Here is a 27,608-nt window from a genome sequence, read left to right on the forward strand (position 1 = left end):
CCATTTAGTGATACAACTGCCAAAGTTTACTGAGCCTGCTACAAGCGTAATGTAGAAAAAGTGTCCACCACAAAAAGTTTACCGACTTGAGGGACAGAAAATATAGATTTTTCTGAACACACAGATTCTCATATGTAACATATTGAATGATTTTTCCGACTGCAAATTTTATTGCCATATAGCTCCTGTAGCAAATTTATTAATATCGATTTTGGACAAAAGACATAAGCTGAAGATTCCCTTTAGGGCTCGGTAATATACTTTTTATACATTTGCAGTTGTCATGATCTAGTCGCTTGATTTTTTACCTCGAGTTTTACTGGATGTTTACAAGTCGTAACGTGTTTGGGCAGAGACGTGGGTAATCGCAATGCTTGTAGCATTTAGTCATCTCAACCAGCCACTGATAACTTCAAATCCTTTTAGTTTAACAGCTCCAAATATGTGTCCTCATCCATTCACAGGTAGTTTTATGTGAGAATGTTTTAATCCATCTAACCAACTTCTGTCCCACTTAGAACGTTTCAGCTTTCTTTTTCTTTTCAACATTAAAGTAACAGCAAGACCGATTAAAATCGCATCGTCTTCACTGAACACGTTGTAGCATCGACTGAAAAATAAGAAGACAGCACAAACCTGCCACAAAGTCTGTACGTTTGCGGACCCTCAGAGGTTTGAGGCTTACCTTCCGACTTTAACTTGGAAGGCAGGCCTTCCGGTAAGCCGTAGCGTATGTGGTCACCCTAAGTTTGTTGCAGTCTGGGGACTACGCAATCTAACCATGTGGAATTCGACATTAAACATTTATCACATGATTAAAGGACAAGCTGTATGTAGCGTAGCGACAAAGGTGCCACCTACCTGCATCATACATTTATATATATGTTGAATAAACAATAACATTTCTTACTCTGCCTCACATAACCTATTCAAAAATATTCACCCCCCCCCCCCCCCAACTTCCCTCTTTTCATTTACATTTCTAAAACTGGTCTGAAATTTACCAACTGTTCACCAGTAAATTAGGTCTTTGAAACTACTGAATCGTTTTCGATGAATGTTCGTACTAATATCTACGCTATAGACTGATAATCAAATTTAAGTTTGTCCCATTAAATCGAAGAAAAATGTTTAAAGTCAGTGGAAGTTACGACAGCTAGAGAGAAGTTAATATAGGCTAGGTTTTCATAAGCAAAGTTTCCAAGGGTATGAGGAATTTTTTATATTTAAATTGAAGGCAGTGCGTGAAAAGCGGCAGGCACTTAGATTCAGTGCAGGTTGAGGTTCACTGCAAAAATTACTATGATTTCTGTGCAAGATTGCAAATCAGTATTGCACAAAAGCTTCCTAATGCACATGAAGAAAAAATGATGGCATTCAAAAAGTTAAAGTGCTATAAAATTTAGGGGCACTTCTTGTTTGGGGACATGTGGTATTTGGATAAATATGGTAATTTAGAAAAATATAGAAAGTTGGTAATCAACAGGACAGATTATTGTATTACTAGTATGTAACTTTTGTAATAATGGTCCTTTCAATACTTAAATCTGGAATATGCCGAGTTAAATACTGCCTTTCCCCCTTTAATTCATTTGAAATACACAACAAATTCTGTATGGACAATTTGAATTTTAAACCAATTTAGAACTTTGAAGTAAGTCTACAATATTCATGTGGAACTCTTCCATTCCTTTGAACTTAAAAATAATTTAATAAGAATCAGTAAATTCACTTTGTTCTTGAAAACAGCACCCATAAATAATCGTATTTCAGATTCCTCGCACCACAGACCCATGCACTAGGGGTGCAGCATATTCTCCTCCCACAGACTTAATCTTACTATTTCATTGCAGTACCTCAATTGGTTATGGTATGCTTCACATTTTCAAAGAAATATAATAAATATATTTGTGACACACAATGTATGCTGACGATGATGAAATAAATACATTAAAGAGGAACGCAGAAGTTTTACTAGAGGCTAGTAGACAAGTGGGGCTAGAAGGAAATTCAGAAAAATCTAAGTACATGTTGTTATCTCGTCATCAGCAGACAGGCGGGCAGAATTTTCTTAGGGTAGCTAATAAGTCATTTGAAAGGGTTACAAAGTTCAAATATCTGGGAACAACAATAACAAATCAAAATGACACTCATGAGGAAGTTAGGAGGAGATTAAATTCTGGAAATGCTTGCTAAATATTTTGTCTTCCCGTCTGATTTCTAAGAACCTGAAAATTAAAGTATACAAAACAATAATCTTGCCTGTTGTTTTGTATGGGTGCGAAACATGGTCTCTCACTCAGAGGGAGGAACACAGATTGCAGGTGTTTGAGAATTGGGTGTTGAGGAGGATATTTGGGCCTAGGAGAAAAGACGATGGGGCATGGAGAAAACTGCATAATGATGAGCTTAAAAATCTGTACTCCTCCCCCAATATTGTCAGGGTGATTAAGTCAAGAAGAATGAGATGGGTGGGGCATGTAGCGCGCATGGATGGGACGAGAGGTGTGCACCAGGTATCGGTCAGGAAGCCTGAAGGGAAGAGACCGCTGGGGAGACATAGATGGGAGGATAAAGTCAGGCGGGATCTCTGGGAGATAGGAGTTGAAGGAGACTGGATTTTGTTGGCCCAGGACAGGGTCCGGTGGAGGGCTTTGGTTAATTCGGTGATGAACCTTAGGATTTTGTAAGCCATCTAGTTAGTTAGTTAGTTAGTGACACACAATGCTATAACTGCAGCCTGTTCTGGTTAAAACACTAGTGCGTGGTGCTATCAGCCCAATAACTTTATTTTAGATATTAAAACTCTAAATGAGATTTCACTGCATTAGAAGGGACAGAGCTATTTTATTTTAGTACGTCAGGAGAAAACGGTCACCGTTTAATAATCTGTAAACATAACATGGTTTTACAGTTAACAGTAGCTAGTGATGAATGTGACCCAAGATGAATCAGGAGGAGCAATAACACATACAACATCCGGAGAAACACATAAAACTTTCCACGAGGATGTAGATGCTCTCCTACAATCGACAAGCTTGCTTGGATTCTTGCCTTTGTCAAACAAGGATCCAGTGCAATGTGGATCTGGTATAAGTTTACACGTGTTTCAAAGGTGCTTGCTAACTCCATCATCAAGGTGCCCTGATGATGGAGGCAGCAAACTTCTACCACACTACATGGTACAACTGCCCAGCCCCAGAATTTCACTTGGATTCCCATTTTCATAAAAAAAAGGTTTTATTTTAATCACACAAGAGACATTTTGGGCACAAATATATAACTACTGCACACATTAACTCTGAGCTTGTCATTTGCCGCTGAGGGTGGCAGAATACATCTCAAGCAGTAAGTGATTTACCAAGTTGCTCACTTTAATATTTATATTCAAAATAAAACAATAGAACAGAAATAATTATATGGTTAAGTAAGCCACAACCAGCAGATGCTCCCAACCTTACTGCTTCTAAAGTACAACATATACAGCTCCATTTGTTAACACATCCTGTCCTGAGAAAGAAAAAAATACATTTTCAGCAAAACGTCTGTCAGTCCTTGATAATATCATATTCAAATACATTTGTAACACAGTGTCTTTAATTAACACTAAGCTGATAAGCAAGACATATATGTTCATCACAAGATTTTGTAGATGTCGGCATATGTCAACAACATGCTTTGTGGACAGAATAAGCCACTGCACTTATCGGTGGAAGATGTGTCTATAGATTAATTCTTGCCGAGGTTAAGAAACTGTTCGAATGCTGCTTGAATTTCTTCATCCATTTCATCATCTGGCTCCCAAACAATATCGCCATCCTCACTGTAACAAGTACAGGTACATTGAACAGTAAACAAATAAAGTAAAGTCATCCCATTAAGTGCCATGTAGGCGCTTAGGGGGAGAGGCGGTACAGCTCCTACTCATTCTCAACCTTGGCATTAGAACGGGGTGAGTGGTCAGTGTCACGCCCCAGCCGTGCTTTGCCCCTGGGAAAGGACCCTGATACCCATTCGACACGAAGCTGGGTCGGCCTGAGCCGGTCTAGACGCTCAGGCTAGCAGAAAACCCTCTGCCTCTGTCGGGGATCAAACCCTGAACACCCAGCATGTAGTCAGTCACTATACTGACTGGGCTACAACGAACAGTACATATAAGAATCATTTAACAAAGTACGTGTGACGTTGAACCTGCACTTGGGTGCTCACATCATGTAGAAATTGACTTGTTGCTCAAATTTTAGAAGACCATGCTGCCTCTATCAACAGGGCTGACAAGACAGACAATGGTCCTCTGAAATGTTGGCAACAGGCAAATTCATAAGTGGTGCCAGTAATCAAGAGCAAATTCAACATCAATAATGAATCACCATGAATGCTTAAACTCAGTTAATGTACATGTGGTTGAACCATATTTAATCTTCATTAATTTAATATTTTTCCTCATCTATGGTTCTCTTTCTCTGCCTGCAATACAGTTATGTCAGTGTGAAATTGCACTTTACTTAGTGGTCAATTCAAATGTCAAAGCAGGAATCTTAAAAAATTAAGATTTCCCTATTCTGAGCCAGATGAATCCAAGCCATATCTCTCAAAACCTAATTTTCTAAGATCCATTTTAATATTATTCTCCCATCCTTGTCTATGTCTTCTGAGGGGTCTCTCCCCTTCAGGCTTTCTAACCTAACCTAACCAACCAAATTTTATATCCATTTCATAACCTCTCCCATCTCATCCCCCCGAGATTTGATCAACCTAATATCTGGTAAAGAGTACAAATTAAGTAGCCGCTGATTATACGGCTATTTTCTTCCAGCCTTCTGCCAATCACCCCCCTTAGGTCCAAATATACTCCAAAGAATCATATCCCCAAAAACCTTCAATCTGTGTTCATCCCTTAATACGGGAGACCAAGTTTCACACCCATCTGCAAACCTTATGGATTTACATATCATTGATCAAATATGGGTTAGCAAGCCCCAATGAGACTTGTAAAATACAATTCAACTATGAACCACTATAAAGAACAAAACACAAAAAACTACTATGTGTTCACCCAGATGAGACAACGGAAAGTCACAAATTCCAGTGTATCACAGATTATTTCAGAGAATGATCATCAGGAATAGTTGTGAAGTGACATACATTCAGCAGAAAGAGAGAAATCAGCTTTAACAGAGATGGTAGATTCACACCAGCAATTCAAACGATCTAACATCCAGACAGCAAACAAGGAAGAAGCATAAGCTTCCAGGTTAAGCTACATTGTGATGGGCCTTCAGAGATGGGGTGACCACTCGGCAATGCCCATCTTCTCTGTGGTTGATTCACGTAACATTTTGCTGGATTAACCCCTTAAGTGGGTGGGTAAAAATTCATGCCATTGCATCACCAGGTGGGGCTCTTTTATTTTATTAAAATAATGGTGAATTTTTGGTACATTACAGACAATACATATTTATTAGGTATGGAAATCAAAATTTCCATGTTGTTTAAATTTTTAGGTATTTTACTAACAATTTCACCACATTTTTAAAACATTTCTCATTTGTTTCCCCCCCGCTATCTCCATTGGATTTAGTGCAGTAATTCACCATAAATTTTTTAATATCTTGCGGGACCTACTGTTCACATAGTTCAAGAAATAATTTGCAATCCCATCAAATTAATTAGGAAAAAATCATTACGCCAAAAACTATTGTTCTGTCTTGCGTGGTTACCTGTTTTTCCCCTGCCATCCAAATCTCGGTGTAGGCGCGCTTACTACGACTTAGAGCACCACCACTTAGTAAAATTTTTTTTCGCTAGATGGCAGAACACTCGATTGAGGCACGACAGAAACAGCACGCATATATGAGCTTAGCCTTCTGAGAAAGAGTATTTTTTCTGAAGTGCGCATATATGCATGCTCACCACCACGTTAATCATCCGCGCATATGTGCACTTAGCCCACTCAAGGGGTTAAGAGAATATTTATTATTCACAAAAATTGACAATTACTCCAGACCTATCTCTCACAATGTAGACAAGGACCGTCTCTTTAAAGCCGAAGTTCTACTCTGCAGTGAGTCAGCTGACTGCCGAAGAGGATTTATTGAATAAAGGATTTATATTTGCAATAAATGAACTTCAAGGTCAGTAAGACAGACAAACCACAAGTAAAGCACCTCAAAAACATATGGAATCAAATTCAAGCACACTTTTCCACCACTGTTAAAATTTGCACGAGGACAGCGTGGAAAATACGAACTGACCCAACACTCACCTGCAATCATCGTACTCCTCTGAATCAGGAATACGACCCACACTCTCTTCTAGGAATTGGCTCTCTTCTGGAGTCATGATCTGTCCATCTGGTCCATAGAAAACAGGATAATTCTGCTGTTAAAGAAAAACATTTCCACAGTCATGAATAAAATTGAAGAAAGACAACTGAAACTGTGCATTGCATTTTATGTTTTACATATCTGCAAAAAAATACATGTTTCTTCGACAGATTCCACACTTCCAAAAATATCAACAAAGGTGAGCATAGAAACATTTGAGTTTTAAAAAGCATTCAGCATTTTTTTAGGTTATGCGCATTAAAAAAATAAAAAAATATATGTTAATGACATTAACTTGTATCGACTTTATGACTAACTGATAAACTGATTCCAAAAATAAATAGTACTACAACAAGTGCATGAATTATAAAATATGCTGACTGAAAAATGCAAGATATGAAGTATAATAATTATGGTACTTGTTACTGGACAAATACATATCAAACATTTTTACATAAGATTAAAACTAGCAAATTTTCAATCAGAAAACAAAGGTGTGACTTACTTGAGACAGTGACATACATGAGCATAAATACAACAATGTACAGCTTCTTAAGTTTATAAAGGATTGAAAATCACAGCAATTACGAACCAGGGCTTAATATAGAATGTACCAAAAGTCACACAACCCAAAGTTCAATGTCATGTTAATATACATATTAAATGATATGCAAGTTTATTATTAGAACATGTTGAAAATATATAAACCCTGTTTGCAGACATGACTCGGCTCATTTCAATACATCTGCAGAAAATCTGCAAAGAGTGGCACAGTTGATTTACGAGTAAAAAAATGTTAAAATTACTTGGAACAGCAGCATCAAGAAAATTCACTTCATATGCCTATTTAACTGCTTCACACTATTGCATTCGAAAACAATGATCAACAATAAACACGCACGGCAATGTTGAAAACAGCATAATGCTCAAGACAGCGCTCTCTTCTCGGCTGTTGCGCCGTGTAGACTGGTAGACTTTTACCAACGTTTCAGAGGCCCTTGCTGCCTTCAGAGGAAGTCGGTAAACTTCTACCAGACTACAGGGCGCAACAACCCAGAAGAGACAGCCATCTTCAGACCTCAAGCCCTACACAGCATAATGATCATTAAAAATGGACTAAAGAGAAATGAATACAAAGACAAGGCATCAAACTAAAAGCTCACTGAGTGACAGGAGTCTAGTATTGCCACTGGGCACAGCAAGTTGAAATTTACCTATCACACTAACAAAATATTTACCTTTAAACTTCAGGTTGCATGACCTTTGGGACATCTCAGTAAGTGGTGGTTAATTACTGCAGTGAGACGATCGTGGTCAGAGAGACAAAGAAGAGATCACTATTAATTATTATTATTACCAGGCATGGATTGGATGGCTGTGTTGTGCTCGTATTTGGCATGAAGCCTGATGCATCACCCCAACCGGCACGTCTCAATTCAAAGACACTGCTGATAAGATGACGGACATTTGACTCGACCATCGGGTTGTTCAGTAAATGCAAAAGGGATTCCATTACTTCATTCATAATCACTGGCTCCTGCACATCCAGAGGCTGACCCGCCAACTACAAACAAAACAAAATACCTAAAAGTTGGTAATGTTTCTAACATACAGTCCACAGACCAAGAGAAAAGCCCTGCTAGGAATTCGATATACGAGCATGCGCAAGATTTCGCGGTGAGTGACGACTCATCCTAAAGGCATTCGTTCCATAACCACTGAATGAACAGACAACAGGCTTTCATGTGTTTAATGGATACAGCTTTAAGATTACCTCACAGTGGCACAGTGATTGAATCTAGAATATTATCACAACACAATACAGGTGCACTCAACTACACGCTACTCTTAACCGCTTGATGTTTTCAGTCTGTGTGTAGTAGCGTAAAACACTTCCCACCAATAGCAGCCCTCTAGTCCACCAGGCAGTAAACATTCCCCCTGCACCGCCCCAGAAACAACTTCCCCCCGTACGGCTTTTCTCCTGGTTTGTGGACACATTTTAATGCACAATAACATGTCCAGTGTTAAGAACAGACTATTGCTTATGTATCAACCACACTGCAGCCTACACCAACATAATACATTCAGTTTATGTACGTCAGTGCACAGCCAATACACAAACAGGACTCTCTTAATCTTATTACCAACCTGAGGTTGTAAATTTTCTTTTATACAAAGAAATGGAAACATACCTTTTGACCAAGTAAGTATGCTATAAACTGTTTTTATTTAACTCAAATGTCAAAAAACAGAAAAGAAAAATTTGACTTCATACAGATAGAGACGTGGGAAATTGAAGTTAAAGTCAACAAGACAACATACCATATTCTTAATAATGGATGCAACATAATTCTCTCCTGCATTACATTCCAAAGAACAAACTTTAAACATCTACCAGACTGCATGGCACAATAACCCAGAAGACAGCAATCTTCAGATTCTACCGCCGTGAAAACCTCAAATACTTACTTACTTAGGATACTCAGGCGACCTGTTCTTCAGTGCCTTGAGCCTCTGCGGGTCCCAACTTTCATTGGCTTTGATCTATAAGACAGTTGGTAGGACTCCTTGGACGAGTGATCAGCCCGTCGCAAGGCCTCTACTTGTACACAGGACAGCACAACACAGAAGGACGCCGACAATCATCCATGCCTTGAGTGGGATTCGAACCCACGGTCCCAGTGACAAAGCGGCACAAGGCCCACGCCTCAGACCACGTGACCACTGTGAAGGCCAAATTATTATAGAAGGGGTAAATAATGATATTGCAGCAAACAATAAATCATATTAAAGGCAAAAACAATTTTAATCATTCAGAGCCAATTTTAAAATCGTAATTAAAATGCTAACCCATGTTCATTACAAATCTGAACTGTAGAGTACATCACACAAAAAAGTTCATGTCAAATTACTAACCTTAAGAACTTGACAGGTACATTTAATATTTTCAGATGTAGGTTCAGTGATTAATAAAGACAGATCTTCCACTAACGCAGTCCCCAGAATTGTTATCCTTTCACCATAACCTTTTGCACACTCCAGTTGCATGAACAACTCTGCCATGAACAATACAAAGCCATGAAGTCTTCTTGGATGTGTATGAATATAGTTTGATATTTGCACGTGCTCCTCTTTACACCTGCGGCATAAACAGAAACAACATGTCAGAGTAGAATAATATATTTTTGGTTAAATTAAACGTTTCCAATATTGGCATTCTGGGTTGTAACACTGGCGGAATTATAAGTAGTGTAAGATTCCTTATTTGGATTTTGAAAGACCAAGTTTTCCTCACGGTCTAAGTGGTTTTGCCTCAAGTCTGGCTGTGCGTTTTGATTTTGTAGTGCGTAAAAGATTTGGTAGCAAAGCCTCCATCAGACTAACAGCTTGTTTGCACTGAAATAGCCTTAGCAGTCTTAAGATATTTCAAAATTCTACAGTAAATAGCAACATTTCAGAGAAACAGTATGTTATCTACCTAGACCGCCACGGTGGTCTAATGGTCAGAACACTAGCCTTGTAAGCTTTGGGGTCCCGGGTTCAATTCCCGGTGGTGCTCAAATTTATAACTTGTGTTGGGTAAGGCCGTGGTCTAGGCATCACAGAGTTTTCCTCCGGGGGCTTCCCCAGTTTCTCCGTGGCATCCCAACAATTACTCCATTCACACACAGAAGAAGGCAATGGCAAACCACTTCTGATCATCTCTGCCAAGAATGTATATATGTATGAGCAGGTCCCTGACAACCTGAAGAGGTTGGAAGGATCCTGTTCATAATATATGGACCTGTCGTCATACAGAACACTACAAAAAAAAATCTACCTAGAAGTCCACATGGCATTACAATGCAAAAGACCAACACTCTGACATCTTTAATGCTGTGAGAAATGGAGCTCTTGATAATGATTTTTAACGATGCTATAACAATCACCAGTGTCATTTACATTTGCACAGTGAGTAGTTTTCAAATTTTCACAAACTTCTAACTCATTTGCAATTGGTAGGAAAGAAAGCTTTAAATTTTATTAAAAGAGAACTGTGACAATGATGATAATTTATTTAATATTAGCAGCTGCTTAACTGCCATCACCACTTACATATGTAAGGAAATGTGCCTGTTTGTTACCTATTTAGAAGATAAGCTCTGAATGTTGATCTTTCTCCTGGAGGAAATTCATTGTTAAGAAAGGAACAAAATCTTGCTCCATTGTATCGGAAATTTGGTTCAGTTATTGACTGAAAATAAATATTAATATTTACATTTTAATATCTCATGGTGGCTGAATGTAATGAAGTGTTCTTGAGAAATCAATCACGTGTGAAAATGAAGTTATTATCAATGTTTCAGAGACTCTCTGCCTCCATCATCAGGGGTTGATGTGATGAATGAAACGATTTCCCATTGTATTTACAGACACGGTTACCTCTTGGTGTCTGATATCCTTGTTTGAGAACAGAGTCAGGTTAGGCTAGTCATCACGCAAAACACAGTTGTGCCCCATCATAACCCCTGATGATGGAGGCAGAGTGTCTCCGAAATAGCGGATACTAACTCGAGTCCCATACAGCTGACTTCCCAAGAAGACTTCACTGTAAGATTAATATCACAACATTATCACACATGATTAGCACTTGACATCATTTGGTAATATATGATTTGAAGCTTTCATGGCAACGTAACTCAATAAAATTTTCTCGGGCGGTCAGCCGCGTCAGATGGTTAAACAATGAAACCGACGTTTCAGGGTTCTGATGATGGGGACAAGGACAGTCCCTGCAACATCGGTTTTAATGTTTAACACGGCTGATCGCCCGAGATTTCATTGAATCGTTACGTAAGAAGAGTTAGATCAAATTATTACCAAATCCAGTTCTTAAATCTATCATCTGTTACCCCCATTATCATAGAAAATCATGATCAGGAATGTGAAGAAATAATCTATCAGTCCTAAAGCTGTTGCAGCCACGGTTGTAATGAAAAAAGAAAAAATAGTGATACCCAAAGTTGCACATCACACAGTGAAAATGGTTACTGGATTTTGGGTAAATGTACGAACTTCAGCGCAGTAACAGACTCATTAACTTAATTTTCTGTAAAACAATTCACAATTATACAACACCATTATTAGTCTTAAATTACGAATCAAAGGAATTAAAAACTTTCTCATTTGCTTATCGTACACACTTACATTACAATGAGAGGCGTCGTAAGCTTCCAGTATTTCTATTCACAAAATTTAGCGTGAAAAGGCATTTTCACTCTTGCGCAATAATGCAAAATGCCAACTTTTGTTGGACTACGTTTTGATTGTATTCTGTCATCATAAGATCTGCAAATTATACATACTGTAAATTATTACAATAGGGTGTTGAGGAGGATATTTGGGCCTAGGAGAGAAGACGATGGGGCATGGAGAAAACTGCATAATGATCAGCTTAAAAATTTGTACTCCTCCCCCAATATTGTCAGGGTGATTAAGTCGAGAAGAATGAGATGGGTTGGGCATGTAGCGCGCATGGATGGGACAAGAGGTGTGCACCGGGTATTGGTTGGGAAGCCTGAGGGGAAGAGACCGCTGGGGAGACCTAGACATAGATGGGAGGATAATGTCAGGCGAGATCTATGGGAGATAGGAGTTGAAGGAGACTGGATTTTGTTGACCCAGGACAGGGTCTGGTGGAGGGCTTTGGTTAATTCGGTGATGAACCTTCGGGTTCCGTAAGTCATCTGGTTGGTTGGGTCCACTATTTGGGAAGCCTGAGGGGAAGAGACCTCTGGGGAGACCTAGACGTAGATGGGAGGATAATCTCAGGCGGGATCTATGGGAGATAGGAGCTGAAGGAGACTGGATTTTGTTGGCCCAGGACAGGGTCCAATGGAGGACTTCAGTTAATTCGGTGACGAACCTTCGGGTTCTGTAAGCCATCTGGTTGGTTGGGTCCACTATTTGGGAAGCCTGAGGGGAAGAGACCTCTGGGGAGACCTAGACGTAGATGGGAGGATAATCTCAGGCGGGATCTATGGGAGATAGGAGCTGAAGGAGACTGGATTTTGTTGGCCCAGGACAGGGTCCAATGGAGGACTTCGGTTAATTCGGTGACGAACCTTCGGGTTCTGTAAGCCATCTGGTTGGTTGGGTCCACTATTTGGGAAGCCTGAGGGGAAGAGACCGCTGGGGAGACCTAGACATAGATGGGAGGATAATGTCAGGTGGGATCTATGGGAGATAGGAGTTGAAGGAGACTGGATTTTGTTGACACAGGACAGGGTCTGGTGGAGGGCTTTGGTTAATTCGGTGATGAACCTTCGGGTTCCGTAAGCCATCTGGTTGGTTGGGTCCACTATTTGGGAAGCCTGAGGGGAAGAGACCTCTGGAGAGACCTAGACGTAGATGGGAGGATAATCTCAGGCGGGATCTATGGGAGATTGGAGCTGAAGGAGACTGGATTTTGTTGGCCCAGGACAGGGTCCAATGGAGGACTTCAGTTAATTCGGTGACGAACCTTCGGGTTCTGTAAGCCATCTAGTATGTTAGTAAGTTATTACACGTTTTTCCATAATAATATGTTTTTTTCTAAATCCTGAAAAATACACTACATATACTAAATCCTTTTAATAAGTGATGTTTTAATTTTGTGCCAGAGGTATATTACAGTTGTTCCCGTTTTATTTTGTCATATGCATCCGCAAAAGCAAACTGTGTTTCTATGATATTAGAGTAACATTTGTGTAAAATGAAGTTTTATTTGTATGGTGCACCTTCCCTATGCACATAACCCTACAACACTATGGTCTATACCATAATACCTTCAAAATAATTCATAAAAATTCTCCAAATAGATAGCAGCACTTACTACTACCACCCTCTTACTGTCCCTTCCCCTTCACTCTCAAACTCAAAGAAACAGGAAACACTGCCATACATACGCACAGCTCCATACAAAAACATGACACGAAGCCAACAACAAACAGTACAAGTAAGACACACTGTATAAATAAAACTTCATTTTACACAAAAGTTACTTCAATATGATGTTAGGAGGGTCCCTTGTCACCACGGCATGCTGCGTCCTCAGGTTGCGGATGGAGGAAGAGGCCTCCAGCTATAGAGGGCAGCTGCAAATATGTTGAATAAGCAGTCACGGACAGCCGACAAGGGATGGTCCTCCAGCTTGGGGGGTTGAGCGTGGGGCTGACAATCCCTCACCGTAAAAACTTAATTTTGTTACTCTAATGTGATATAAACATAATTTATTTTTATAGCCACATATGACAAATGAAAACAACAGAACAACTGTAATATACTACTGGTACATTATTAGAACATCTTACAAAAGAGAGAAGGTATATATACACTTTCTGAAGATATAGGAAAAACATATTATGATGCAAAACCATGTAGCAACGTACATATTGATTAAGTATAGTCAAAACACAGTGTAACAAAAATGTATATTTCAGAATAGCATAAAAAATTATGCAAAAAGTAGGACGTGCAAGAGTGAAGGTGCTTCAAACACGAAAATTAAAAATGGAGAACACGTGACGACACTACATCACACAACAGTAAATTAATGGTATCTAGGTGGCTGGCTTTTGGGCTGCGGTGCTGTGTAATCTGGTAGATGTTCACTGATGTTTCAGAGGTACTTACATGCCCAGAAGACAGCCATCTTCATACTTACCACAGTGAGAACATCAAATATCACTTAATGGTACCGACCCCGCTCAATGCTTTAAAACATACTGTAAGAAAGTGTATTTAAATGGTCTGATATCATCATTACACAATGATCTGTACAGTGTGACAAAGTATCAATAAAAAAACCTTAATTGCAACTCACCTGTTCCACAATTGCGTTAACTATATAAGACACTTTGTCTTCATCCCCCAACCAACAACTGAAGGTGTCCACTAATGGAGTAATTAAGACGTCAAACTTCCCTGGATGAACTGTCAAATGCTGCATTACTTCAATCAGGTGATTTGTTGTAATCAGTTCTTCTTTATTTTCAGACGCTGGATTTGAAGAGTTGTGATGAGGACCACCACCTGTTACCGGTGTAGGCTGTAGCAAAAGATTACTTATAAGGCACAACAGCAGATGAAAGTTAAAAGCAAAACTACTCATTACCTAAACATCAACAGATCAAAATTACAAAATTTAGATTTTGGTATTTTGAGTTCTAACACCATGCAATCCTGTACATTATTACCACTGTTTCAGAAGAATATACTGACTACATCTTCAGGATTCAATGTATGTTGCTTCAAAACGCTGGTGACTGCCTACAATACTACGAGATCCTCATAACGGTAAAGATGTCAATGCTGGTCTTCCGAGACACAGGTAGTGTGTTCCTCTGAAACGCTGGTACCTACAGACAAGCCCACAAGGTGTTGCAACCCATAAGACTGATGTCGATACCTACGAGATCACACGGTGTTCACCCCAGGACAACAATCTGAACTCTCACAGTCATGAAGACTTCAAATCTCGTTCAAAACAGTAAATATGATCATAAGAAACATACAAAGTACACTACCAAATCATACCAAAAACACTAGTGTTTTCCCACATATTAGTACATACAATACAAACTACACTCTCTACCTGTAATCAAACAATCTTGTGTAACAGGAAAGTTCGGGACTTGTATTTTTGAGGTGCCAATTGGAATCTCAACTAGGAACCATCTATCCTCACTGAGGTTGTTCATGGTTATAACCACAAAGAGAATGGATGGATACGTAGATCTTTAAAAATTGATTGCAGAAGAAATTCGGGAATTCCTGAAACAGTGAGGATTGTCACAGAGAGCAACGTTGCTGCTAGACAATGCCCCCTATCATCCGGGCGAGAGAGAGTATTGACTTCTGCCAATGGACTCACTGTTCTAAAGATTTTGGCCTCCCCAATGTCACAACTGTTGTACAACACATGGACCAAGAAGTGATTGTGTCTGTCAAACAACGCTATTGGGCTGACATCCTCAGAACTATGGCCAATGATGCTGGCAACATGACAGCATCATGGAAAAAAATTACGGTGTTGGATGCTATATATGGCATATCTCAGGCACGGAGAATTTTTTTTCAAGGTTTCTGAAGAAATAAGCAAGTCAAAAATTCTTGACTTGGTGCGTGCTTTAAAAAGAGATTGTTATGTCCAAAATGTGTAGTGGTGGTGCTAGCCACTCACCTGGAACATTCACTGTAGCTATAATAAATAAAGTAATGGTAATAAAGTGTCATCCTCGGTGGACTAGTGGCTAGCGTGCTCGCCACTGGACCCAAGGTACGCGGGTTGAAACCCAGTTGAGGACAATGGATTCTTCAGAGGTGATAAACATCCATAGCACAACTTCCTTCGGAGGGGAAGTAAAGCCGGCGGTCCCATGTCGTAGATTTACGGCATGTAAAAGAACCGTACGAGTATGAACGAGATGTCTCGTAAGCAAAATTTCAGCGGCCATTTCTCACCGAAGTCTCTCCTGATTCACTGCTAGATGGCTCTGGCAGTAAAATCAGGAGTGAGTAGAAATTGTGCAGAGTGAGTGGGCTGGTCACTCACTACTCATTAACGCAAGCTTCAAAGACTAGGAAAACATCCGAAAAGGAGGCGGCGAAGAACCACAACTGGGTTGTAGAGCCAAGAAAGAAAGGTATATAAAGTATGCAAGTTAAATGAATAACCTAAATACCATGGATCATGGGTTCTGATGCCATTTAGTCTTGTATGTATACTTTGTCTATAACCAAGAATGATCCTCATGTAAATGGAGGAGTGGAGAATTCACCTCCAGCCATGACACATGATTGGTAGAGAATAACTGGCGCACACTTAACATTTATAAGGTAAACAAACGACGGCATACATTTACTAAATTTAACAGAACATGGAAAGGATTCTGTAATCGTAAAACAAACGTGTTTGTGTCAATCTGCCTCCAAGCACCAATGAATGTTTTTCTTTTTCAATTATGTTAAAAATGATGGATCCTGACAGTATGACATGCATAAACATGATTACAGCATGAGGTGACAGTCCTAGTGTAATATAACACTTTGGTTCAATGAAATGAATATTAGATACTTTGAGGCATGTACGCTTCTAAGATTTATAACTATATTTTGGTATTTTGAATTACTGCATATTTACAAATATAAACACCACATATACAACATAAATTCCAAATTTATAGGATGTATATATATTATCTTCATAACTTTACTCATGAATAAACCTTTATGAAAATATTCAAACTGAGGGTCATCCACAAGAGGTACTCTCACATTTCCAACGAGTTCCCAGTAGATGGTATCCCCCCCCCCCCCCCCCCCCCCGCATCCATCTTTGTGAATCAGGTCAGTCGCCGTGAACCCACAGAAGAAGGCAAAGTGCGTGGAACGGTTCATCAAAACGAAATCAGACACACAGGTCCAAAGACGTTTCAGAACGACGTATCACCAGATGCCTCCATCAAAATCACTGATACATGCCTGGTATAAACAGTTTAAGGAGACTGGAAGTCATTTGCACAAGATAGGTACAGGGCGCCCATGTGCGTCTGATAGAAATGTTAAAAGGATACACAGGATCTTTGTCTGCAGTTCACGCAGGTCAACATGAGCTGCAGCATGTCAGTTGCAAATTCTGCATTTGACAGAGCACTGGATGCTGCGAAAACATTTGTGTCTGTTTGCTTACAAGTTACGAGTGGTGCAGGTAATTATACCAGATGACAGGGTAACCTGTAAGAAATTTTCAGTCACCGTGCTTGAGAAACTGGATGAAGACAACAGATTCCAGAGTAGAGGAAATTAATGTTCTCTGATGAGGCTACATTCCACGTTTAAGGGAAGGTAAACAAACAAAACGCACGCATCTGGGGATCAGAACGCCCTCATTCCACAGCGGAGCACAACAGAGACAGCCAAAATTAATGTGTGGTGTGGTCTGTTGCACGATCGTTTGATCCGACCATATTTCTTTGCCGAAGTGACTGCGACATCCAGCAGTTACCGGGATATGCTGGAAAACTGCATCTATTCACAGTTACAAGAACTGCAGCCTGCCGTGTTCTTTCAGCAAGATGGCGCACCACCACACTGCGGCTTCATTGTGCATGCATCTCATAATTAGCATTTCCAAACCCAACGGAATGGCCGTTCCTGGTCCCATGTCTTGGCTGGCCACATCACCAGATATCACACGTCATTTGCTCCTACGGGGATAGTAAAAGACTGTGTACCAAACTCCAGTGACTGACATCAACAAGTTGAAGGACAGAATTTTAGCTGACATGCTGCAGCATATATGGATGGAGGTTGAATGTAGCCTGGACATTGTACATGCAATAAATGGAACCAACATTGAATGAGTGTAATGTTCAGAGAAAGACTATGAGAGTTTCTCTTGCAGATGACAATCAAACAGTGTTTATATGTCTACTCATAAAGGTTTTATTCATGAGTAAAGTTATTAAGATAATTTATATACACCCTATATAATTTAACACACCATCATGAAAATTGGTGAAGGTAGAAAAAAGTTCTAAGCCACTTGAAATTAATGGAGTATTAAGACAGTCATAATTAGTAAACATACATTTTCTACTATGTTTGGTTAATAGTTTATGTAAGGCAGAAGTTCCTTACTGTTATTTGACACACCAAATACATGGAATATGTATAAAGAACAACTACCAACGTTAAACTTTTCAGTCCATGCACTAACTAACAAGCCTGACAAACCTTGAAAACTAAATAAGGTGCTACAGGCGACCAATTAGAATAACGTATGCCTTCTAGGTATCCCTGTCCAAGTGACGAGTTTGGGACGACTGGCGTTTGGAATGGTAGCACGTTTTGACGGGGCACCTACAAACCAAATATTTTTATTCTTACAAAGAAGAAGAGACTGAATAAAAAGAAATTTTATACAGTACGTAATTATTAGCAACATAGCAATCCATATGCCTTTTATATGTCAGAAGATTTCCAAGAATAATCACGGTTGAAAATACCTTCATATCATACGCACATACAAGCTCCTAATACCCTGACCAAGAATAGGTCAAATATACACACAGGATTCAAACTGGAGATGGAATTTTTATTCATCCATTGTCTGTGAATTCACTCTAAAAATTCTGTGCTCCAGGGATCAGACAAGTGTATACACAGAAGGGAAGACCATCATCACACATAATAATAGCGCTAGGGAAGGGGTTCTCAACCTTTTTCACTGGCGTACCACTAACCAAATGCGTTCAGGGAAAACTTGATGCCTGCCCCCAGTGGCGTAACTAACGTTTCGCGGTCACCACGTGTGCATGTACGTCAATGATAAACAGTTTCTCTCTATAACTGCATTTACTGAAAGAAATCCTACATAAAATATACTGAAAGGTATGTGCAAAATAAGACTCAATTAGTGAATAGTTTAATACCTACTCAAATGCATAATAGTGGAAATTATTGCACAAAAATCACATTTTTGGATACATAACAGGCCAATTTAGGCTTCAGTGTGTTTAGCCAAACATAGCTTTCGAATGCCAGGTTCCATTTCAGTTAATTTCAGCTTTGATCGATTTTCATACTTAGTTCACGTACCACCAGTGGTATGCGTACCATGGGCTGAGAAACGCTGTGCTAGGGTATCCAAAATATTTCAAGTTTTTAGAATAAAACAAACCATCTGTCTTCCTATATATAGCAAGCCAAGTCTTAAGGTGGCGACTGACTTGTAACATTTGCCTGTAATGTAACGTGTTACAAATCGAGCATTATACAAGTGAAGACAGCGAACGGAGCCGCTCGATGCGAGCCGCTCACGCTCGCGGGCGCTCCATCGTGTTGTCGGTTTTTTCGCGAATCCCTTTGAGTGTTACATTACAAGTCAGTCAGTCAGTCGAGCGGCTTCGTAACGAGCATTCACGAGTTCTTTAGATAAGAGTAGCGTATTAAATGGAACAAAGATAACACAACCTCCATGTCCGACATATTGAATGAAATGAATGGAGCACACACGAGCACAGTCGAGCCGAGCGTTCAAAACGAGCATTCGATACGCCTCATCAGTTGTGGTGTAAAGTAAAATGCTCGCCGCAAATGTTACATTACGAGTAAATGTTACAAATCAGTCGCCACCTTTACAAGAAAGCATCAACAGTTGCTGAAGTGAATCGGAGGAAACGAAATACAATTCCACTAGTTTTTCCAGCAAATTTAAGTGAAAAAACATGATCGATGTCAGCCAAGTTTTTGACACTTCTGTGCATCTACTGCCATGTATTCTTGTGAGGCACTCAGCTTCTGGGAATCGATATATAAAGTACTGACCTACTTCAAGCGTGAAGGAGATGCTACCTGTAGGCATAAATCTGTGCCACCTGCCTTTGTACATGTTGATCACTTTGACATAATGTCCCCACCACTGCAACCTCCTAGGCAATATCACTTGCTCAAAAACTGCTTAAAAAATTAAAAAATAAACCTTACAGTCCATGATCTTATTTAATCCATCTCACTAATTGTCATTTAACACCGGTTTGGTTTACTTCGCAAGAAAAAACAAAACTTCACAAAAATCTAAAAATCAAAGTGTTGACCAGTAATACTGTTCTATATTTTAGTAAAAGTAAAGCTGTCCCAATATATGCCATGTAAGAGCTTAGGGGGAGAGGAGGTACAGTTCATATTCATTCTTGACCTCGGCCCTAGATGGGGGTCAGGGGTCAGCATCACGCCCCAGCCTTTTTACCCCTAGAAAAGGAACCCAGTACTCACTGGATAGGAGGCTGGACGGGCCCCACAGCCAGTCTGGATGCAGAGACTAGAGGTCGTCCAGTCCGTAGCCAGTCACTATACTGACTGAGCTACACCAGCTCAATTATAAATTTGTACTAACCAAAATAGTTAAACATTCCCAAAATCACTTTTCTATAGATATTCACCTGTTCTAGAAATCTCTGTGGGAAGGAGGGCTGTCAACTTTACAAACTTTATCTATTAATTATAAGTAATAAAACTGCTTTTCTTAATAAAAGTTCCCACATTCATATTTAAATTAAATTACAGCACTGTAAAACGTTTCACATGATATATTAAAATTATAATACTCTTTATAACTTACACACTGAAGCTGATTCCAGTTATCAAGCAAATCTCAAATATTCTATTATTCGCACTAGAAGATTAGCTGCAGTTTTTACTAAGTTATTTACCGATATGGCTCACAAATTAAGCACATGGAAATCATACCTCTTCATACTGTGAAGAAGAATTGTAGGAATCCTTTGACTGTTGAGACTGATAATTTGGGGGGTAAAATTCTTTTGCATTAGCAGATAATGTTGAAGTCACTGAAATGTCTCCTTCAACACATGGATCAGGCTGAGCGCTGTTATGGATTACTGCGACGTCTGAAACAAGAAACATAATTCAATGCATAGCCAATACAAAATCACAATTACCGCCCTTTCTCAGTTGCTTCTTGATCTCGAGTCTTGATGGTTCTCATGCCAGAATAATCTTGACTCTTTGTTAGAAGCTGGCACGCCCCTAGCTTAGGCAATCGTCTCTCATCTTCAGGGATTTTGTCGACTGTACTATACTATACTATTCATCGACCTGATGACGGAGGCAGTATGACCTCTGAAACGTTGGTTAACATCGACCAGACTACACAGCGCAACAACCCAGAAGACAGAAATCTTCATACTCTGATGACGGAGGCAGTTTTACCTCTGAAACGTTGGTAAACATCGACCAGACTACACAGCGCAACAACCCAAAAGACAGAAATCTTCATACTCATCGCCCTGGTGATGGAGGCAGTATGACCTCTGAAACGTTGGTTAGCATTGACCAGACTACACGGCGCAACAACCCAGAAGACGGAAATCTTTGTACTCATTGCCCTGATGATGGAGGCAGTATGACCTCTGAAACGTTGGTAAACATCGACCAGACTACACAGCGCAACAACCCAGAAGACAGAAATCTTCATACTCATCGCCCTGGTGATGGAGGCAGTATGACCTCTGAAACGTTGGTTAGCATCGACCAGACTACACGGCGCAACAACCCAGAAGACAGAAATCTTCATACTCATCGCCCTGGTGATGGAGGCAGTATGACCTCTGAAACGTTGGTTAGCATCGACCAGACTACACAGCGCAACAACCCAGAAGACGGAAATCTTTGTACTATACTTATTTGTAACAAACAACCAAGCTGACTTTCAGCTGCAGTACACAGACACCCCAACTTGCGTTTCAAGGGATCAGCTCATCCTGCCAACCTGTCCCATTTCGGGATATGACGCAATGCAAGTTCTTCTCACCAAGTGCCTTAAAGCTGTTACATGTGGACAGGTAGTAAATTTTAAATCTTCACAGAACATGGGAGAGGCATGTAGCACATGTGGGGGAGACGAGAAATGCATACAAAATTGTGGTTGGGAAGCCTAATCGGAAGAGACCACTAAGTAAACTCAGGCATAGATGGCAGACGTTATTAGAGCGGATCTTAGGAACATACGGATGGAGGGTGTGAAATACATTAACTGGCTGAGGATAAGGACCAGTGCCAGGCTCATGTAAACATGGAAATCAACCATTAACTGAGAATAATATTTGCACCTAAGAGATCGTATGGAATGAATTACATGACAAAGAAATTAGAAAATTTCCTGATGAAGGATTCTCGGGTTACAAGCCGCGTCAGGTGGCTGAACGGTGAATAAACCACATCTTCTGCCAACGTTTCGAGAACAATCTCTGGTCTCATCCTCAGGGTTGCTTGGTAACCATTCCGATCCTTTGTTACGCTCTCGCTGCTGGGAACTGGCCCGGGAGTCTTTAACCCTTTGAAGCCGAAGATCGTCTGAATATTATTTAAGAATTCAGTCCGTACCGCGAAGAAAACACTACACCTCACCATTACGAAAATCAGCTGGTTAACCCTTTGAAGCCGAAGCTCGTCTTCATAATATTTACTAATCCAGACCGTACCGCGAAGAAAACACTTCACTTAACCATTAGAAGTCGAATCAGGCGGTACCACATAAGATTTAACAAAAGAACATCCCGGGCAAAGCCTTAATCAACTTCAGTCACCGCAGAAGCTTCACTTTATACATTGTAACTTTTATCTTTACTAAATATTATTGGGGTGATTAAATCAAGGATAATATAGATGGAACATGTAACATACATGGGCAAGATAAATGTACGTAACATTTAAATCTGAAAAGCATAAAGGAAATCTTATGCAACAGGAGGACAATACTGAAATGGGTCTTACGAAGTAGGGTGTAACGGTGTGTACTGGATTCAGTTGACTAGGGAAAGGGTTCAGAAATGGGCTCTTGTGAACACAGGAACAGAACATAAAGTTTCAATAAAGACAGGACATTTAACAAGCTTGGCAACAATAATCTCTGCAGCAATAGTTTATGAACATGTTTTGTGCATGATACTGTTACATGGCAATATTCAGCCGTTATATAGACTTATGACAAAGTACCTAGTGCGTTACAACCTGCGCACATCGTTATAAAACTGCATGCCAACTTCAGAAGTACAGATGGGTTGCTTTTCTCATTTTGCAGTAAAAATTCAATTATAATGCAGCTGTTATGAATCTGTGTACATACATCTAAATTATCATTAAGCTGAATTTTTATTTTTTTATTTGTAGTGTTCTGTCTGACGACAGGTCCATATATTATGAACAGGATCCTTCCAACCTATTCAGGTTGTCAGGGACCTGCTCATACATATATACATTCTTGGCAGAGATGATCAGAAGTGGTTTGCCATTTCCTTCTTCTGTGTGTGAGTGGAGTAATTGTTGGGATGCCACGGAGAAACCGGGGAAGCCCCCGGAGGAAAACTCTGTGTTGCCTAGACCACGGCCTTGCCCAACACAAGTTATAAATTCGGGCACCGCCGGGAATCGAACCCGAGACTACTGAACATTAAACACAACAGGCAGAAAATCTGTACATCTTTCTCGTGTCCGTCAGATGTTTACTTGTCTGTCATGCTGTTATTCCACGCTGATCCGCATGTGATTTTCTGTATAAATTGTAATATTTTTTTATAAAAATATCACTGAATAAGAAAAGAAAAATATGAGTGTAGCAGAAAAAATGTCTTATAGACACATATGATACGTTACATTTAAGTTTCTTGTCTCAAAGAGAAGTGGCTGAGAAATTGTGAATTCCTCGGTCAAATTTGTCAAAACTGTTAAAATCTCGTGATGCATTAAATGCTAATACGACTAGTGAGAGAAGAAAAAAGGAAGCATGAAGAAAAATGTTATGCAGTACATAAAAAGTGCTACTGGTTTGGTTCAGGCAAGTCAGTTCTTATAATACATATTTCAATCACAGTATTCTATTACAAAAAGCCAACGATTTGCTGAGAAATTAGAAGAAGATTTTAAACCGACCAATGGATGGAGACACAACATTGTTTAAAAAAAAACTTCCTGGACAAAAACAAAATTCTGATGGCTCGGCAGCTAACGAAATACAAACAAATTTAGAAAGATATTGTAGATGCGTCATATTGTGATTTATAAGTATTAAAAATATATTAAAATTGGCCGTCAATCACAATATAAGATAATTAAAAGTTCCTTATCGAGTACTCGATTTACATGTGGAACATTTACGACATGTTTCGGCTATATATAGCCGTCATCAGGTGTTATATTATAAACTTTTTACTGAATTACTGATTTTTACTAATATTTAATGATGATTTTCAGTTCTCATTTTTTTCTTTTTTTTCTTATCGTGTTCTCGTCCTTCATATTTTATCTTCATCGATTGTTGTGTCGCCTGTCACTAATATGATTGTATTTCGTAGTGATGTTAATGTTGTGTTTATTGGACGAGAACACGATAAGAAAAATGAGAACTGAAAATCATCATTAAATATTAGTAAAAATCAGTAATTCAGTAAAACGTTTATAATATAACACCTGATGACGGCTATATATAGCCGAAACATGTCGTAAATGTTCCACATGTAAATCGAGTATTCGATAAGGAACTTTTAATTATCTTATATTGTGATTGACGGCCAATTTTAATATATTTTTAATATTTTAATAAATTTAGAAACTGTATTAAGCGATTACAGCCCAAGAGAATATCTTTAATACAGGCAAAATGGGACTAAAGAGCTATTCCATATTATTGCATGATTTTTAAAAATGCCTCAGCATCTGCTGGAAATAACGTAAAGGACAGAATTACATGCAGTTCTATTAACCTGCAGTATGAAAGGAACAATCATGAAGCAGCCATTAATACGAGTAGAGAGTAAATTTCCTTGATCTGAAAGGAGTAAAAAACTTTCCTGTTGAATATGCGCACAATACCAGTGACTAGATGACAGCTTCTATAATAGAAGATTACTTTCACAACTGCAACAGACAAATGAATATGAAAAAGAAAATAAATTGCACTAGTTCTGGACAACTGTCCAGCACATCCAAAGCTGAAGAAGGAAAAAACAGAATTAACACTATGTCGCACATTCAACCTGTCGACCAGCAAATTATAAAAACTTGTTGATCGAACATGATGCACAGAATTATCCAGTCCAAAGGTGATTAACTGGGAACTTCATCCAACATCACCAAACAAGTATCACTTCCAAATGCACTGCACAAGACAATGAATGCTTAAGATAAGGTTTCTGGCCATTAAAAGAAAATTTGGATGTCTGTAACATAAATACTGATTTTACAAACCTACAGGAGTACCATTCCTATATTGAAGATTGCTGCTCCAAGTAAGCAAGTCTGTATCCTTCAGGAAAATGAAATCAAATAAATGAGTAACATGTTACTTGATAGTAATGCTGAATTTAATGACATTACTAGCAAAGTGTGCTCATGTTTGGTGCATGAAAATCTTGTCAAAATAGAAAATAATTATAATTTTTTTAACTGAGAATTTTTAATACATATCAGTTGTGAAAAGAGAGAAATATGTTTGCCAGTTCCTGTAAAAATATCAGTATTATATGGCAACTGTTCCAGATTAATCACTATTCTTATGAATCCCTGCATTTTTCAGTAAAATTACTTACCACTTGTCATTTATTCTCTAAATATTGTTTCACATATGACATAACTAAGTTTGCAGACATACCAAAACATTTTGTCGTAGTGCTACATACAGCTGTCAGTCACCGCAGCATAAACACATTCTTACTCGCGCAATTAAGAGTACTGAATGTGTAATACAGCCAAGTGAGACTTCCACTTTTGAGTCAACACATTAACCATATTTATAGAAAACTAGTATTGACATATGTGAAATATTAGACAAATGTTTTATTTTACTTCAATGACATGTAATGACACTAAACAACGAATCAAGTATCAACTAGATATTGTGTTTATGACATGGGAACTCAGTGGATTACATTTGCATTACATAAGTGGGGCATAATATCAAAAGAAAATAGTCTCTCTTTTAACACACATGGACTGAACATAAAGCTCTCTCTAGCTTCAAGTGCTAAATCAGACAAACTGATATGGTCTTCAATTTTCACACTTAAAGAAACTAGAGGGATAGTAAATCACAACACGGCGTTTCCTAATGGTGTTGAACAGGCCTTCGGTTTATAATTTAGGGTCTACATACCTGTTCTATTTTCCGTTTGTGGTCGTCGCAGTTCTTTGTGGTCTTGTCCTTGCCTCCAAATAACACGACCTCTTCCCTTCGCTGTAGACGGTTCTCCGAAAGGGTTCATGGTTGCCTGCAATATGATGAAATTAGGGGCATACTGTGCCTCCAATCGTAAGGTTAAGGTACAGAACATTAACCATGTTATAAGAAATACTCAATTTATTCAATGACATCAGATATGCAAAACAAATTTCGTCCAACGTTTCTTTCTAATGACACCAAATAAATCAAATTTACTCACAGAAGACTTCTATCTATCACGTAGGATTACAGAACCATCATTTTAAGCACGAACACCAACACACCATATTTTACGGCAACCACAGAATATACACAAATACCAACTTCGACATGGTTTATACATATTGGTATTAATCTATTGATTAATATGAACGTAGGCGAGTAATCTAAGTATGATATTACGGGACACAGAAAATTACCACGACTAATTACCTGAAAATAAAGATGACAAAACGGTCAAATTTACCAGCACTGTGGATGAGCAAACAAACTAAGAAAGAGTACTGCGTGCCACAATACATGTTCTTTTCAACCTGCATTTAGAACTATTAAATATGCTCTCGCCTCATACATTTTTCCAAACCAATATTTTATAACCACGGCAAATTACCTCTAGTAATTTGTGTCACATCACTTAATCTACCACCCGAAAAATGAAATTAATCTAAGCTAACCTAACCTAATTTAACTTATGCCAAGCCACATAGATTAATAAACGCCAATCCCACCAGGCCAAATGTAATGTGGAATTATTTCCTTCGGAAACTCAACAGGCAGAAAAAAGTATTTTGCAAGCAAAAGAATATCATTATAATAACGACAGGCACTAAAAAGAGATCCTCACGTAAGGAATTATTTAAGAAATCTAACATTCTTCCACTAGCCCGCGAATTCTTGCTCTCATTATCATTTTTAGTTGACAACAGAAACATGTCAAATCCACAATATAAGTACAACATGCGCATATAACCTTCATGTACCAAACACTAAACTCAGTAAATATCAAAAAGGAGTTTACTAATACTAGAATGAAGTTCTTCAGTAATCTTCCTATCACTATAAAAAGTATGAATCACATAAAAGTTAGTTTAAGTCAGAACTGAAGGAGTATTTCCTACCGTACTGCGCGCTATCTGCTCCATAGGAGAATTTACTTCAACCGAATATTCTCACCTATTATAAATATATGTTCGCAATACTGGCTTTGCTTCCTTGTGTAATTATTTTAGCGGTAATAGTGTAGTTGAATATAAATTATTGCCATAACTATGTAATTTATTCTTGTACTAGAAACAAGTATTGTATTTGTGCTATGACGTGTTCTGCATTCTTGGCTTGGGCCTGTGAAGGCTCTACGGAATGTAAATAAATTCTATTCTATTCCGAATGAAACCTACCCCAACCACTGCTAACAAAATTCGACTGAACTTAACATTTCGCAACGAAACTTGAACTAACCTAATATAACCTCTCCAAACTGTAACCGAACCAAATATAAACACATCTTGGCTCTTTGCCCAATC

At 38.9% G+C, this 27,608-nt stretch overlaps 1 protein-coding gene across 2 annotated transcripts; it reads right to left on the reverse strand.

The window, feature by feature from the left end:
- Positions 1 to 3,229: 3,229 nt before the first annotated feature.
- Positions 3,230 to 27,381, reverse strand: Paip1 (Poly(A) binding protein interacting protein 1). 2 transcript variants are annotated; one of them, XM_087361398.1, is made up of 10 exons: positions 27,204 to 27,381; positions 26,020 to 26,134; positions 20,601 to 20,761; positions 18,087 to 18,212; positions 14,173 to 14,397; positions 10,454 to 10,563; positions 9,246 to 9,468; positions 7,684 to 7,890; positions 6,266 to 6,381; positions 3,230 to 3,823 (listed from the first exon to the last, which is right to left on the reverse strand). In XM_087361398.1, exons 1-10 carry the CDS (start codon positions 27,225 to 27,227, stop codon positions 3,730 to 3,732), a joined length of 1,401 nt encoding a protein of 466 aa, XP_087217524.1. In that variant the 5' UTR covers positions 27,228 to 27,381; the 3' UTR covers positions 3,230 to 3,729. The 2 variants fall into 2 exon arrangements, with proteins under 2 accessions (XP_087217524.1, XP_087217525.1); XM_087361399.1 differs by lacking the exon at positions 18,087 to 18,212 and having other exon boundaries at positions 27,204 to 27,374.
- Between the last annotated feature and the right edge of the window lie 227 nt (positions 27,382 to 27,608).

The sequence above is a fragment of the Zootermopsis nevadensis genome, unplaced genomic scaffold (genome assembly GCF_977971745.1).
Source record: "Zootermopsis nevadensis isolate Lab colony 2312 unplaced genomic scaffold, Znev_1.0 Znev_ptg000057l, whole genome shotgun sequence".
Lineage (NCBI taxonomy): Eukaryota > Metazoa > Arthropoda > Insecta > Blattodea > Termopsidae > Zootermopsis > Zootermopsis nevadensis.